The 14,411-nt window shown below is 57.2% G+C and overlaps 1 protein-coding gene across 3 annotated transcripts; it reads right to left on the bottom strand.

Annotated features, from left to right (window-relative positions):
• Positions 1 to 5,148: 5,148 nt before the first annotated feature.
• Positions 5,149 to 14,087, bottom strand: GATD3 (glutamine amidotransferase class 1 domain containing 3). Of its 3 annotated transcripts, XM_057505153.1 has the most exons (6): positions 13,931 to 14,087; positions 13,790 to 13,842; positions 12,569 to 12,682; positions 11,642 to 11,761; positions 8,781 to 8,873; positions 5,149 to 6,465 (listed from the first exon to the last, which is right to left on the bottom strand). In XM_057505153.1, exons 1-6 carry the CDS (start codon positions 14,036 to 14,038, stop codon positions 6,117 to 6,119), a joined length of 837 nt encoding a protein of 278 aa, XP_057361136.1. In that variant the 5' UTR covers positions 14,039 to 14,087; the 3' UTR covers positions 5,149 to 6,116. The 3 variants fall into 3 exon arrangements, with proteins under 3 accessions (XP_057361136.1, XP_057361142.1, XP_057361143.1); XM_057505159.1 differs by lacking the exon at positions 8,781 to 8,873; XM_057505160.1 differs by lacking the exon at positions 12,569 to 12,682.
• Between the last annotated feature and the right edge of the window lie 324 nt (positions 14,088 to 14,411).

The following is a 14,411-nucleotide window of genomic DNA, read 5'->3' as shown; positions in this document are numbered from 1 at the left end:
TAGATATGACTGACACCTACAGACTTAATCCAACAGCAGCAGAATGCACATTCTTCCCAAGCTCACATGGAACATTCAGCATCACCAAGAGGGACCACATTCTGGGGCAAGAACACACCTTAACAAATTATAACAGAAATAATACCATATCTGCTCCCAGACCACAATGGAAGTAAACTAAAAATCACTAACAGAGAGATAACTAGAAAACCCCAAAATAGTGGAGATTAAACAACACATTTCTAAGTAACACATGGTTCAAAGTAGAAATCTCAAGAGAAAAAAAAATATTTTGAACTATATGAAAATGAGAATCAACTCGTTAAAATTTGTGGGATGCAGCAAAAGCAGTGCTTAGAGGGAAATTTATAGTCAGGAAACTAGAAAAAGGAAAACAGACTGTAAGTCCAAAGCAAGCAGAAGAAAAGAAATAATAAGAATTAGAGTAGTAATCAAGGAAATTAGAAAGAAGAGAATAGAGAAAATCATAGACATTTAAAAGACAATAAAGAAGTACTGTTAACAATTTTATATCTACGGATTGACCTACATGAAATGGACCAATTTCTTGAAAGACACAATTTGCCAAAACTCACACAAGAAATAAATGATTTTAATAGGTCTGTATCTATTAAGGAAATTGAATCAGTAATTTAAAAATCTTCCAAAACAGAAAGCCTCAGGCACAGAAGGGTTCAGTGATCAATTCTACCAAACATTTGAGGAAGAAATTACACCAATTCTCTATAATGTCTTCCAGAAGACAGCAGCAGTGAGAACACTTCCCAACTCATTCTATGGGGCCAGCATTGCCCTGATACCAAAACCAGACAGACTTAAGAAAACCTCACATCTCTCTCATGAAAATGGATGAAAAAATCCTCCACAAAATATTAGCAAATTGAACTCAACAATGTTTAAAAAGGATTACACACCACAAATGTGGATGGTTTATTCCACATATGCAAGGCTGGTTCAACACTTGAAAATCAATTCAATGTAATCCATTACATCAAGAGGCTGAAGAAAAGTCACATGATCACATTAACAGATGCAGAAAAAGCATTTGAGACCCTCCAATACAAATTTATGATTAAAAACTCCTGGGAAACTAGAATTAAAAGGAAACTTCCTGAACTTGATAAAGGGCATCTACAAAAACCTACAGCTCTCATCATACTCTGATAAATACAAAGCTTTCCCAACCAAGATCAGGAACAGGGTAAGGTGTCCTCTCTGAAAGACTCCTTTTCAACCCTGTGCTAGAAGTCCCAGTTAATGCAATAAAGCAAGAAAAGGAAATAAAAGGTATATGATCCAGGAAAGAAAGAATTGGTAAGATGGGCTAAAATTAAAAACATGTGTTCTACAGAAGACACTGTCAAGAGAACAAGAAGACAAGCCACAGACTGGGAAAAGTACTTGCAGAAGAGAGATCTGAGAAAGGACTGTTTTCTAAAATATATAAAGCATTCTTTTATTATTGAGGTAAAACTGACATACAATACTGTATTGATTTCAGGTATGCAGCAGTGATTCAGCATTTGGACACATGTACACACTGCGAAGCAGTCGCCACAATAAGCCATTAGATGCCATCTGCACAATGTCAGTTAATAACACACTGTTGACTAAGTTCAAGGAACTCTTTTAAAACTCAGAAAGAAAAAGAACCACAGATAGAAAATGGGCAAAAGATCTGAAAAGACACCTTATCAGAACATACATACAGATGGCAAATGAGCATGTGGAAAGATGTTCCACATTTCATCAGGGAAACACAAATTAAAAGAGCAAAATACCATTGCACACCCATTAGAATGGGTGAAAATCCATACACTGACACCACCAAATGCTGGTGAGGATGTGGAGCAACAGGAACTCTCATCATTGCTGGTGGGGATGCAGCGTGGCACTGTCACTCTGGAAGACAGTTCAGTGGTTTCTGACAAAACTTAACATACTTTTACCATATGATACAGCAACCACACTCCTAAGATTTACCCAGAGTTGAAACTTATCTCCACTCAAAAACCTGCACCCAGATGTTCACAGCAGCTTTATTCATCATTGCCAAAACCTGGAAGCAACCAGGATGTCCTTCAGTAGGTGATGGGTAAGTAAACTGTGGTCCACACAGACAATGGAAGTCTTCAGCGCTAAAAAGAAATGAGCTACCAAGTCATGAAAAGAGACTTCCTGCAGGAAAAGGAAGTAGAAGAAGGCAGGTTGCGCCCAGTGGGGGGGGCAGGTGAGGGAGGAGGCTTGGACCTGGGCTGAGGGTGGCACTGGGATGGGTGCTTCATGGCCCCACACCTCCTCCCAGCCCAGCCCTGGGGAGACTGAGGTTCACAAGGAGGATGGCATCTTCCCTCCTGGAGCTCTTGGTGCATGTGGAGGGCAGAGGACAAGCCAGGGATACACATGCACACACACATGCAGTCAGACAGCAGGCCAGGAGTACCTCCTTGGCTGGAGTGTGCAGGAAGTCCCCTGGGGAGAGGCGCTGAAGCAAGCAGCTAGGGGGTGGGGGTGGCAGCCAGACAGGAAGGTGCAGGAAAAGGGTCCCGGAGTGCTTCTGGAAGCTGACATCCCTGCCCTGGTGGTGCCTGCAGGAGAGGCTCAGGGAAGACAGGCCAAACCCCTGGAGGCTGCTCCAGACCCAAGGACGGCTGTGGTGCCCCAGGGCAGGGCCCAAGCCACAGGCATGCTCCAGGGCCTGGCCTCCCAACAAGGAGCTTTCAAGGACCCACCACCCTGGCCTTGCTGCAGGCCAGCTCATCACCCCTGCCCCTGCTGCCCCACCTCAGGTTGCCCTTGAACTTGTTAGCTGCTCCCCGTGGGCCTGCCTCTGCACTGACCACTCCTGTCTGGAGCATTTCTCACACACAGCCACCCACACATATCTGTGACGCCAGGCTCTGGGTCAGCGCCTGCCTGAATTCCCTCTAGTTTCAGCCTGCCAGGTGCCTCCCCAGGCTTCCCAATGTTTCAGCCTAGTGCCAGTCTTTCTGCCTGCATCCAAGTTCAGCCTTACAGCTCAGGGGTGTAGGGACCCTGACCCACAGCTACAAGGGTCAAACGGGCTGACAAAAGTGTCACCAGACACTAGCACCCAGAGCTATGCCTTTCACTACCACAACAGGATTTTAGGAGAGCAGGGCACCCCACGAGCCCCTCTGAATCAGGCAGGCAACACCTCACCTGGAGAAGGTAGAGGATGGATGGGGAACTGTATGAATAGTCGGTGACCACACACATACTTCCCTCGGGTGTTTGTAAGCTCTCCCTTCCGTCTGGTCACATGCTCTTTGGCCGGGTGAAGTCCAATAAAGAGACGGTGACATCCTGGTGGCCCACGGTTTCCCGGGTTTGTCCTCAGGCACATTAGGTCCCACAGAAGCTAAGACTGCCCAAACCACGTGGGGACCCCCGAGTGGGCAGAGGTGGGGGGCTGCCCCTGCACAGGGCTCGGTATGTGGACGCCATGGCTGCGTGGTGGTGTGCCCCAGTCTGCCCTGCAGGCACACCCTCCCCCACCCCCAGCAATTCCAGAAGAGGCGAATCAAACTGCAAGGCAGATGGATCCACAGACGCTGACCCCACGTGGGCTTCTGGTCCAAACATGCACGTGACACTGCACATCACACAGCAGTGTGTCTTCACGACCTGTAGAGGGCGGCAAGGGGTAGGTCTCTAGGGAGCCCAGGCCGTCTGCCGTCAGGTATTATGGGGAACAAAGGGAGTAGGAGCCATTCAACAGGCTTGTAAGCAGAGCACGTACGTGCTCCAAGACACCACAGGCCCCCCACCACAGAGGATCACCAGAATATATACAAGAGACATGCCAAAGCAGGTTGGCCTCGGAGCCTGGGAAGATGGCAGGAGAGTCCTGGAAACACTGCCCACACCAGTGTGGGAGGAATGAGACAAAGGCTCACAGGCCCATGTGCACGCAGGCTACAGGGCCGCCACCTGCTCAGGCACTGCTGCTGGGGGCACAGTTGGGAAAACCAGGACACCACCTACTAAATTGAAGAGAACACCCCACAACCCAGCAGCCCCGGCTGACACTGACAGACGCTGTGGCCACAGGCCACAACTCCTCCTGGAACTCTGGGAAGGGCACGAGTGTGGGGACACCCGCCTGGGAACACTTCCTGAAGGGAGAGCAGCGCTGCACGGGCAGCCTGTGCACAAAGCCCAGGGTGCCGCAGCCTGTGTGGGCCCCACCCGGGACAGGCTCTGGGGGCTGCGGTCCCTGCACCTGTGCACTAGCCCCATGGGCACGCTCACTGCGGGCACTCACGAGGTGCCTGCCCATGACTTGTGCACTCCATGTGCGCATCCATCAGTAACCAGCCTTCTTGGGGAGGAGATGCTGGCCTGCAGCCTGGCTCAACGGGCCGTGCATCTGCACAGGCAAGGGCAGTCCTGGCGGGGGTGCCCAGGACCCTCCTGCCCCACGGCCCAGCTTCGCGAAAGACCAGCTAGCAGAGGATGGAATTCCATAGAGGGAGGACCCGACAGGCCAAAGGACAGCAAACTGAGGGGACCAGGCAGGCACAGTTATCGGGCATTCCTGGCCTTTCCCCAGGCCCTGCCGGGCAGCGTAGCAGGTGGGGGATCAGCATCTCTGCCCACTCCCAGCCAGTACTGGCAGTTCAGCATGAACTGAACCAAACCAATCAGCCCAGCCATGTCCACCTGGGCAGCTCTCCAGAAGCCAAACAACATACAGGTGCCACAGCACCCAGTCACGCACAGACCAGGGCATGTGCCTCCCGGGAGAAGCCTGGGGCTCCCTTGCCGCCCTGGCTGCTTCCCTGGCAGCTTGCTCACTATGGGCCATGTCAGCCAGTGCCATGCTGACACTCTGCTGCTGATCCTTGGGTAGCTGCTGCTCACAGCCTGGGCCAGGCTGATGCTACCCAGCAGGTCAACCACACAGGTCAAGTGTTGGCAACTTCCCCTTGCCCCTAAAAACCAAGCAAGCTGGGCTAACTCAAGGAGCCTCATTTACATGCTCATTTGCCAGTTTCAGAGGGTGGTGTCCATGCTAGGGTTGCCTGCAGAGAAATCCTGTTATTGTTTTAATTAGCACATACTTACTCCAGGTTAGATCTTTAATGACCAATAAGCGTAGTATTTTGGTTTCCTGATTTATTAATTTGCAAACTTAAGAAAAAAATTTTCCTTCCAAGTATTGCGAAGCAAGTCAAACCTATCACAGAATCTCTCTCCACGAAAAATGTGACTGGCTTGTCACCCTCAGTTCATGCAAGACAGATGGCCCTACAGGTGGAGGGCAGATGCCAGCCACTCCCTGCTCTCTGGGAAGGAGGTCAAGCTGAGGGGGCCATGAACCATCTCTTACACCCAGCTGCCCTGGCCCCTAATGTGCCACGGGCTCACTTTAGCTGAAAAGGCCTACAGATTTAAGCAGAGAAGTCAAGTCCTGCCATGTTTCAAGCAAGACTGGAACGCAGGCCACCAGTGCCGCCTGGCACCACGCTGCATCACTTTCTGGCAAGTTCCAGCACCTTCTTCACCATGGCCCCGATTCCCTCATGGACGTGATGCAGTGCTGCCTCGCACATGAAGGCCGGGGTCGTGACCACCTTGTTCTTCTGGTCCACATGGGCTTCGTGCATGGAAGTCATGGAAAAACGTGGCTTGGGCAGGACAAGAGGGGTCCGGGCAACACACCCACCCTGGCCACTGCTCCTGGGCTGCCCTAGAGTACCCCTCCTTCCTACTCAGTGCCCCTCAGGGTAGGGACTCTCCTGGAGTGTCCTGGCCAGCAGCACCTGGTTCCATATGCTCCGTGCTGACTAAAGACCATGGGCCTGGTTCCTGCACCACCTCAGCCAAGAGGGTGTCCTCACAAAATGTTTCATGGTGGGTGCTACACAGCACAACCCATGCCTGCAAGCACCAGCCCAGAGCCCACGTTAACCAGGGGGTAGCTGCAGCCAGGCACCTCCCTCTGGAAACCTGAGAACATGTCTCTGTGACAGCAGAGGTCGGCTCAACCCAGGATGTGCCCCACACAGCTGGGGGTACAGGCATGGCCAACAGAACTGGCCTCCTCCTTGCCAGCCAGGTGGCCCTGCTTAGCTCTGGGCCTGGAGTGTGCTGAGCTCAGCCAGTACCCACGGGGCTGATGGGCAGAGGTCACACCACAGCCCGAGGCGCCCCCCAGTAGCGCAGTTCCTGGTTGAAGAGGCTGCCTGCCCAGGGCAGCCATGGAGGGCCAGAGGGCTGCCCCAGCGCCACCTAGTGGCCCCAGATGCCAGAAAGGATATGGTCACCTCCTTCACACAGTGCTTGGCGCCCAAGGCTTTGATGGCTTCCGCGGTCCCAGCATAGGGCCACTTGCCGTCTTCCTCCTGCTCATGGCCCACGGTGACCTCGACATCACCAAGTACTTTGGCCGCAAGGACGGGCGCGATGCAGCACAAGCTGAGAGGGGAGAGGCAGTGTCGGCTCAGGCTGCACAGTCACAGGGGTGGAGGGTGGGGGTGCCGCAGTGCAGCAGCCTGAAGCACACGATCAACCCTGAAACGACTGGGTGTAGGGACAGAGGATGCTGGCTCTGAGGTGGAACCGGCCCCTGGGGTCATGAATGCATCCTCAGCTTGCTTTGCCACCAGATGGAGTCTCCAGGCACCCAGGTGCCAGGCCCAGATGGCAGGGGTAGGCAGCCACATGAGAAGCTGGGCCCTGGCTGCACCTTATGTGGTATCCAGACACAGGTTGGCTACCTACAGGGAAGTCAACACACGGTGTGGTGGCTGAGGCCCAGGTTTTGGGGTGGTTCGTCACTCAGCAACAGATCACAGCTGTACTGACCATGATGAAGGGGCACGAAAGGCCAGGGACACAGCTCAACCAGCAGCCCTGACTGACAGCACGCCTGCTGGCCCCATACGCAGGATGCCGAGCCTCAGGGCCACGGGGCCGACAGCTGCCCTCAGGGCTATGAGGTTCTGTTTTTCACCAGGAGGCCTCGGGACCAGCAGCCCCTGGGCCAGTTGGGTCAGCCAACACGAGGCCCCAGCCCTGCTCCCCGCACCTCACTCCTGCCCTCCTCTGGTTCCAGTGGCCTTACTGGCTGCTTTTCCAGGCCCTGTGCTGAAGCTGCTGGAATACGCCACAGTAAAATACGATTAAGATGTATTTACGTACTTTTTAAATGTCACAGCAACTGAAATAACTTCTGTTCAGAACCCTGACGTAAAACCCCAACCACTGAACTGCAGCCGATGTCCCAGGAGTATCCTGTGAGGAGGCTGCAGAGGTCCTGGCAGTCCTGCTCAGGATGCCCAGAAGCACGCGCTGTGGTGCAGGGCGCAGACGCAGGCTGATGCTGGTGCTTGTGTGGAGGCACCTGCCAGCACTGTGCACCATGTGGGGACAAGCAGGCAGGCAGACAGCCTGCTGGACCCTCTCCATCCATACTCGTGGTGAGCAGGCCAGGCAGCATGGGATTTCTTGGGAAGGGGCACCCAAGGTGTGCTGACCTGCAGAGGGCATTTCATGTGTGGCTGGACAGCACTACTGCTTTCTGAAGAGGGCCAAGGAATCTGCCAAGGACGTGCCAAACGGAGCTTCCAACGACAGGGCAGCATCGACGCCCCTGCCCAGCCAGGGCAACACTGTAGCCTGACTCAGCCAGGGCGGCCATTTATGTGAGTGGGCACGTCCCCAGTAAAGTAGACAGTCACAAAGGGCACCAGGTCCCTCCCGGGTGCTTGCCTGCAAAAACTGGAGCTGTTCCAGTGACAGCACCCTGGGAGGTGGGGGGCTTGCGGCACCATCCCTTCCGGGCAGGTCTGGATCCAGGAAGATGCAGGTAGAAGGTGGCACGTGCTGCCAGGCTGACACAGCTTGTGACAAAGAGGGCTCCCAAGCTGGGCAGGGCATCTGATGAGTGGCTAAGGGTCTGTGACAGACCCAACCTCCTTGGCTGCCGTGTTCTGTTCAGATGGAGGGTTCTAGCGCGACCTGGGTCTGTCGGCTCACCAGTGACACGGGAGCCAGCAGCTGTCTGGTGGAGGTTGGGAGGCCTTGAGTCTGCAACCCCGCGAGTTCGGCTCTAGTGCATCTGCACAGCTGTGCCCTGAGACAGCTTCTACCACCAGTGAGACTCCAAGGTGTGCAATGCACATGCTCAGTGCCCCGTGGGCCCACCGTGCAGTGTTGAGGCAGGACCGAGGAACAACTGCTGGAATGCTGGTGGAATGGATCTGACGGCGGTGCCAGCACCCATCCCCAGGGAACTACTCCTGGTGGCAGGCACAGCCGGCCTCACCCACCTGCCAGGACCGCCAGAACCCAGGACCACAGGCTGTGATGGGAGTAACTGTTGTGCCGAGTTTGGGCGCGCAGAGGAACGTGAGGCCGCTGCCCGGGGCCACCTCAGGCCAGTCCTCAGGGAGGGGCTCCCAGAGGAAGCTCAGGAGTGGGGCTCATGGCAGCAACCCAGAAAAGAAGTGCCTCTGCTGAGCCTAGATGAGGGTGGGGCCCACAAGGAAGGGATGCTAAGTAAGGCGGAGGGTTGGGGAGCACTAACTGGAGTGCCTCCAGGAAGCTGACAGGATCACCCCCTCCCCCTCACTAGGCCATCAGCGGACTTTACGACCACAGGCCCACAGAACGCTCAGAGCCAGAAGGCACGTGTGAGGGCCCGGGAAACCTCTAGGTGACATGAGAACGGGGACCAGTTTTGAAGACCACTGTGCCCTGCCTGCCACCCTCCGTGGCCCCACACGCACCCGATGGGCTTCCCAGCCTGGTGGAACTCCTTCAGGACGCGCTCCACGTCTCTGTGGACTGTGCAGTCTTTCCCGTGTACAGCGAATGTGCTCCTGCCATGAGAGGGGAGGCTTCCTCAGCTCTCAGTGGGCCTGGCCCCCAAAAGCCCACATGCAGTTCCATCCACTCCTCGGCACTGATACAGGAAGTCATCACATGCAAGTGTGCACATACGTGTGTGTGGCTATTCATGTAATTACATGTTCCTGTACCTTTCCATTTTTTAAACAGAAAGACGCTGAGTAATAAGGGGGAGGGAGGGTGGAGGCGGGGTGGGAGGGCGGACAGAGCAGACACAGCAGCGCTCGGTAAACCCAGGAACTGCAAGCAAGCACGTGGCCCAAGACCAGCGATGGACAGTCCGCTAAGAAGGAAGAGAAACGCATTTTGTTCCCCAGAGCTGGAGCCCTGGGGTGTCGTTAAGGGGCACACATGCCAGCGCCGTCTCTGTGGAAGGCAGGCCCGGGAGGCCATCAAAGGCCAAAGGGCACGCCTCTGCCCACAGCCTCACCTGGGCTGCCCCTGCTGTTTATGGGCGGGACTCTATCCTGGGGCATCTGCTGAGCATGGTGCGTGAGGAACCAGAAAACTGGGGCAATGGGGGGTCGCCACCCGATGTGGAAGTGGGTTCTCGGGGTGTTCACGTGTGTCAGACGTCACATCTTACACTTCAAATGCACGTGTCAGTTACAGCTCCAAAAAGCCATCAAGACAAGAGCAGGCTGGAAATCACCAGCACCCGTCAGGGTCGGGCCATCCACCAGATGGGATCTGTGCACACAGCTGTGGGGCCGGCCAGTGGACCAGCAACAATCCACTTGGTTGCAAACATGCAGTGCAGAACTGAGCTGGAGAGGCTACCCCTGTGCTACACACAAGCTGCTCACAGTGCCAAGGAGGGCCTGGGCCCCCACACAAGAGGAAGGGGTCACCACGCTGCCCCTTAGCGATCACAGCAGCCCTGCTCAGGGGACCGCTGTCTCAGGAATCGGCCCTCCTCCTGGAAAGGTCAGGAAGAATGGGGCCAGCGGCCACCAGCAGCAGCTTCTCCCAGGGAGCCCAGAGCCTACAGCATCCTCTACAGGGGAGACATGGACGCACCAAGAGCTGGCTCAGCTCCTAGGTCAGCCAAGTGCAGGTGTGGGGGACACAACCCAACAGATCCCCCAACGGCCTTCACCTAGGGGGAGGCACTAATGTCACAGCAGAGGTACAGCACTTAGTGAACCCATCTCATGCTTTCAAGAAACCCTGTCCCATAGGAGGTCAAAGTCCAGCAGACCCCTTTCTGTCACTTCCTGCCATGAGGCGTGTGAAGGTGGTGCCAAGGGGAGAGGCCTCAGAAGGCCAGGTTTCAGGAGCACGGCACTGCTGGGGAGCTGGGAAAACGGGGTGGCTCTGCAGAAAGGAAGTGCTGCAGTCTGCAGGCAGAGGGGAACCTCCAGAGGTCAAAATACAGAAGGGCTGTGCACAATGGGACACTGGGGAATTTAACGCCTCCCTCTGGGTACAGGGCACCCCGACAGAGCCAGCCAGGAGGGACAGCACCATTCCACCTCGTGTCCTGACCATAAAGGGTCTACACCGGCTAGGCACAGGTCAGGGGCGTGGCTTTAAATGTCAACATGACATTCCCATGTGACTCTTGGGCAAGCAGCTGGAAATGCAGGTCGGAAAGGGGGTGAGTGGTGCTCCAGACTGCAGCAGTGAAACAGGAAGCTCATGCAGATGAGCCCCAGGGTTCAAAGGCGGTGCAGGGGGAGGGGCCCAACGGAGCAGCAGTGACCCTAACAGTGCTCACAGGACTTGAACGCGACCCCATGGGGCCTGAGATGACGGGGTTATGGGACCCTTCAGAAGAAGACACCAACGGCCCGGCGAGGAGGAGCCACGAAGGACGAAGGGCAAGGGGAGAGCCTCATTTCTGCAGCAGTGCCCCGAGAAGCAGGCAGATGGGGGGCAAGGAGGCGGAGGGCCAGCACAGGCAGTCCAGGCCACACAACCCCCACAATGGCCCCGGCCAGCAGGTGGCAAGCCCTGGGGCTGGATGCCCACAGCCAGGTATTTGTCACCAGAGGCCCTGGGCCTGGGTCAGAGGAATGCTCTCATCCTCGTCCCAGGAAAACGCTCCTTCCAGGGCCCGTCTGCTCATCTGCTGTATCTCCATCACAACCCATGAAGCCTGGCTGTCAGACATGCTGCACCATGTGTTCAAGCACCCAAAACAGTCGGGCACAGCTGCTTCCCGTCTCCTGCACCAGGACAGCTGTGCGGGACCCCCATCACCTGAGCAGAGGCCCCTGCCCGCCTCGGGAGGGATGTGCTGGGACAGGGACAGCACAGACACACAGTGAGACAGAGCAACAAGAGAGAGCAGATCTGAGACCAGAGGACAAGGGCACTGTGGTGTCTCGGCGCCATGGGATTGGCAAGGCTGTGCTGTGCCAACTCTCAGGCCCGTAGCCCAATCACCACAGTAACACCCACAGGCAAAGAAAGAATGGGCCCACGTCCTGGAGGACCCTCACCCAACAACCTAACAGAAAAGCAGGTCCCTGTGCTGCGAGGAGCGTGTGGGAGACAGTGTGGATGTGAGCAGACCTCCGGCGAGACCACCTCAGAGGGTGGCTGCGGATCAAGCAGAAGGCAGAGAAACCACACATCTTGCTAAAATGTGACCTGAGCCCCATCCTACAGCAGTTCCGTCCCAGAGCAGCTATGTGCGTCAAGAAGCGGAGATCCCCAACAGCAGTCAGGTGTCCAACCCGGCCCACCCACACCCCAGGTGCTGTAGGAGAGACCCCAGAGCTCTGACACGCACAAGTTCTTGGCGGCTCCAAAGCCTCCAGGGAAGATGGCAGCGTCGTGGTCGGCCGTGCGGAGCTTGGCCAGGTCAGTGATCTTGCCGCGGGCAATCCTGGCTGACTCAGTCAGAACGTTCCTGGGAAAGGAGAGACCACAGAAAGATTCAGCGTGCAGCCAGGAGCAGGCAACCAAGGCCCCAGGGAGGCACATGTGCTGCCTGTAAGAGGGAGAGTGACCCACACCTGTGCAGCCCCTAGAGCCCTCTCAGGTCGGCAACTCAGAACCCAAGCCGAATTGTCAAGGACTTCCTGTCAGCCAGGGACCCCAGGAAGATAGGCACCCCTCCGGGTACTGGTGACAGACAGCAACTGTGCAGCAGTGCACACGACGAGCAGAGCGACAGCCTAAGCCACAGAGCCCAGGACCAGGGACCCAGGCAGGAAAAGAGGCACAGGGGTCCTGTCTGGGGGATCCACAGCCCCTAGGAGACAGAGCTGTGAATCCCCCCTGGCCCACCTCGCACCGAACCTCACTGGAAGGTGCCTGGGAACCTCAGCCCCAGGCTGTTGCCCTGCAGTAGAACGGGACAGGGGAGACATGGGGCTCTGAGCACACCAGGCCAGGCCCGAGTACCCAGAGCTGGGTCTGGGGGCCCCCCTCACAGCCACCTGGGGCTCAAACAGGTGAACGAGGGGGCCAGACCGAGCTGTCCGCCTTCACTCAAAACCAAGGACGAGGTGCCTACTCGGAATTCTGTCACGCCTCAGTAAGCCCCAGGAGGCGAGAAACAACTCCCCGGTTCGCAGCGTTAGGTCCGCCTGAGGACCATGCTTGGAGAGACGCTCAGCCCGGCTTCCAGCTGCGGAGAGGTGGTGGTGCGTGCAGCTTCTTGAGTGACCACCCTCTGTGACCACATCTGACCACCAGGGTAGGCAAGACTCACCTGGTTTCAGTCTCAGAAGGCTGCCCCTTGGCGTGGTCGACTACGTGCATCTGAGGGATGTCAGGAGCAAAGATCTGGACCTCAGCCCCACCACGGCTCAGGTGAACCAGCACCCTGACCGGGACAAAATCAGACAAGACTGAGACTACCCAACCCAGCTTTACCCGTTACCATGTTTTTGAAAACAGGAATTTTTTAGCTGACTGCTTTATAAGACAAACATAAAACCTCATATATACTCACATCCTAACTGCTTTACGAAAAGTTAAGGTTAGCTGGCGGACGATCCAAATTCAGTATCACTGAACTAACTTAAGGAGACCAGCCAGTCCCCAAGCCCCCTTTACAATCCAGGGTGCTGGGGTCGGGTGATCCAGCTGGTGTCACAGCCTGAACATGTAGGCCCAAGCCTCCAGCATTTGAGGGAGCTTTTCTCGACGACAGGAAGTTTAACGCCTGATCTCTCGCAACTTTCCCACCACGGTGGTGGGAGAGAGACACAAGACGCAGAGGTCTCCCGAGGGCTGCCCCGTCCCAGACACAGCGCTTCTCCCTTTCAGACAAGGCACCAGGTGTGTGATCCGGCGGAGCGCGCGGCCTGGCCCTGGGAGGGTTCAGGCTGTTTGAGGGCCACCCCGACTCCGCCCTCTAGCCCCACTGCCCCCATGGAAGCTCGCTGGCCCTCTGCACCCGCCAGGTCGGCACCGTGTCCAGCGCCAGCACCGGCACACGGTGGCAAACCCTGGACGGGCAGGGCTCAGCGGCCTCGCAGCCCCCGCCGCACGGTCCTCCGGTCTCCGTAAGGCCCCAAGCTCCGGAGGCAGGCATTCCGCGACCACCACATGATTCGACCTCTCCCGACCGCCCTGCTGGTGCCGCTCACGAGAACCTTTTGATCAAGGCGCCAGATTCACCGCAACAGCTGACAAGTCGCGTCAGTCAAGGGCACCGGCAGCCACTAAAGTCAGAGCTGAATGGAGGGCGCAGTGTGACCCCGGGCTGGTAACTCAAGGGCCTGAAAACCCCACAAAGCGCCTATTAAGTGGCTGTTCCCCGGTGGCAGCGTTATCCCGACATCTGCAGTCTCAGTCAGCCTCCCCCGGAACCGCACACGCCGACTTCCAGGAGTTGCTCTGCGCTCCCCGCGTCCCTCCGGCGCTCCCCAGCTCAGGGAGAGGCCCCGCCCTTCCCCGGGGCGGTCCCGGGGCCGCAGGGGCTTACGCGGAGGCCTCGTGCAGCTCCGTGCCGTCGTAGACGCCGCACCCGGACAGCACCTGCGGGAGGAGCGCGGTCACGGACGCCCGCCCCGAGGGCCCGACCTCGGGCGGTGGCCTGTCCCCGCACCTGCCCAAGTCCGCTCACCAACGCGACCCTGGCCCCGGGGCGCGGCGCGGAGCCGTGGAGGGTGGCGCGCGGCGCGAGCGCGGAGGCCGCCAGCCTCGGCGCCAGCAGGGCCCGGACTGCTGCCATGGCCGCGCAGGGACAACATGTCGGAGGATCACGCGATCGCGCCTGCGCAGTCTCCCGCTTCCGCTCCCGGGGGCGGTCGGGAGCCTTGGCCCCGCGCTCCCGCTGTTTTCGCGGCCCGCGGCAGCAGGACCTGTCGCGGTTCCAGCTCGAGCGGAGGCGCGGCCGCAGGTCCCGAGTACCCGGCGTTACCTCCGCTCCTGACGCAGCTCCATCGCACCGCCGGCCCGCGTCTGAGAGCGGCCGGGCCTGAGGAGGACCCCCGCGCCACCACCGCCCCCCGGGAGCTGACCCTGCCCAAGTTTCCCACCAGCTGCCGCTGCACGTCTCTTGGGGGCAGGATTGGCCACGGTGGTGACGTCCAGACGTTCCTTCT

The sequence above is a fragment of the Manis pentadactyla genome, chromosome 1, assembly GCF_030020395.1.
Source record: "Manis pentadactyla isolate mManPen7 chromosome 1, mManPen7.hap1, whole genome shotgun sequence".
Classification (NCBI taxonomy): Eukaryota; Metazoa; Chordata; class Mammalia; order Pholidota; family Manidae; genus Manis; species Manis pentadactyla.
Note: the sequence above shows the minus strand (reverse complement) of the source record. Positions and strands in the feature narration are given on the sequence as shown.

Bases quoted from the DNA above. Each gene is read 5' to 3' on its own strand.
- GATD3 (XM_057505153.1), bottom strand. From the start codon at position 14,038: ATGGCAGCAGTCCGGGCCCTGCTGGCGCCGAGGCTGGCGGCCTCCGCG. The intron at 8,874-11,641 runs GTGCGTGTCAGA...CTCTCATGGCAG, and splicing joins TTTGGAGCCGCCAAGAACTT to GAGCACATTCGCTGTACACG. The intron at 6,466-8,780 runs GTGCGTGTGGGG...CTCCCCTCTCAG, and splicing joins CAGGCTGGGAAGCCCATCGG to CTTGTGCTGCATCGCGCCCG.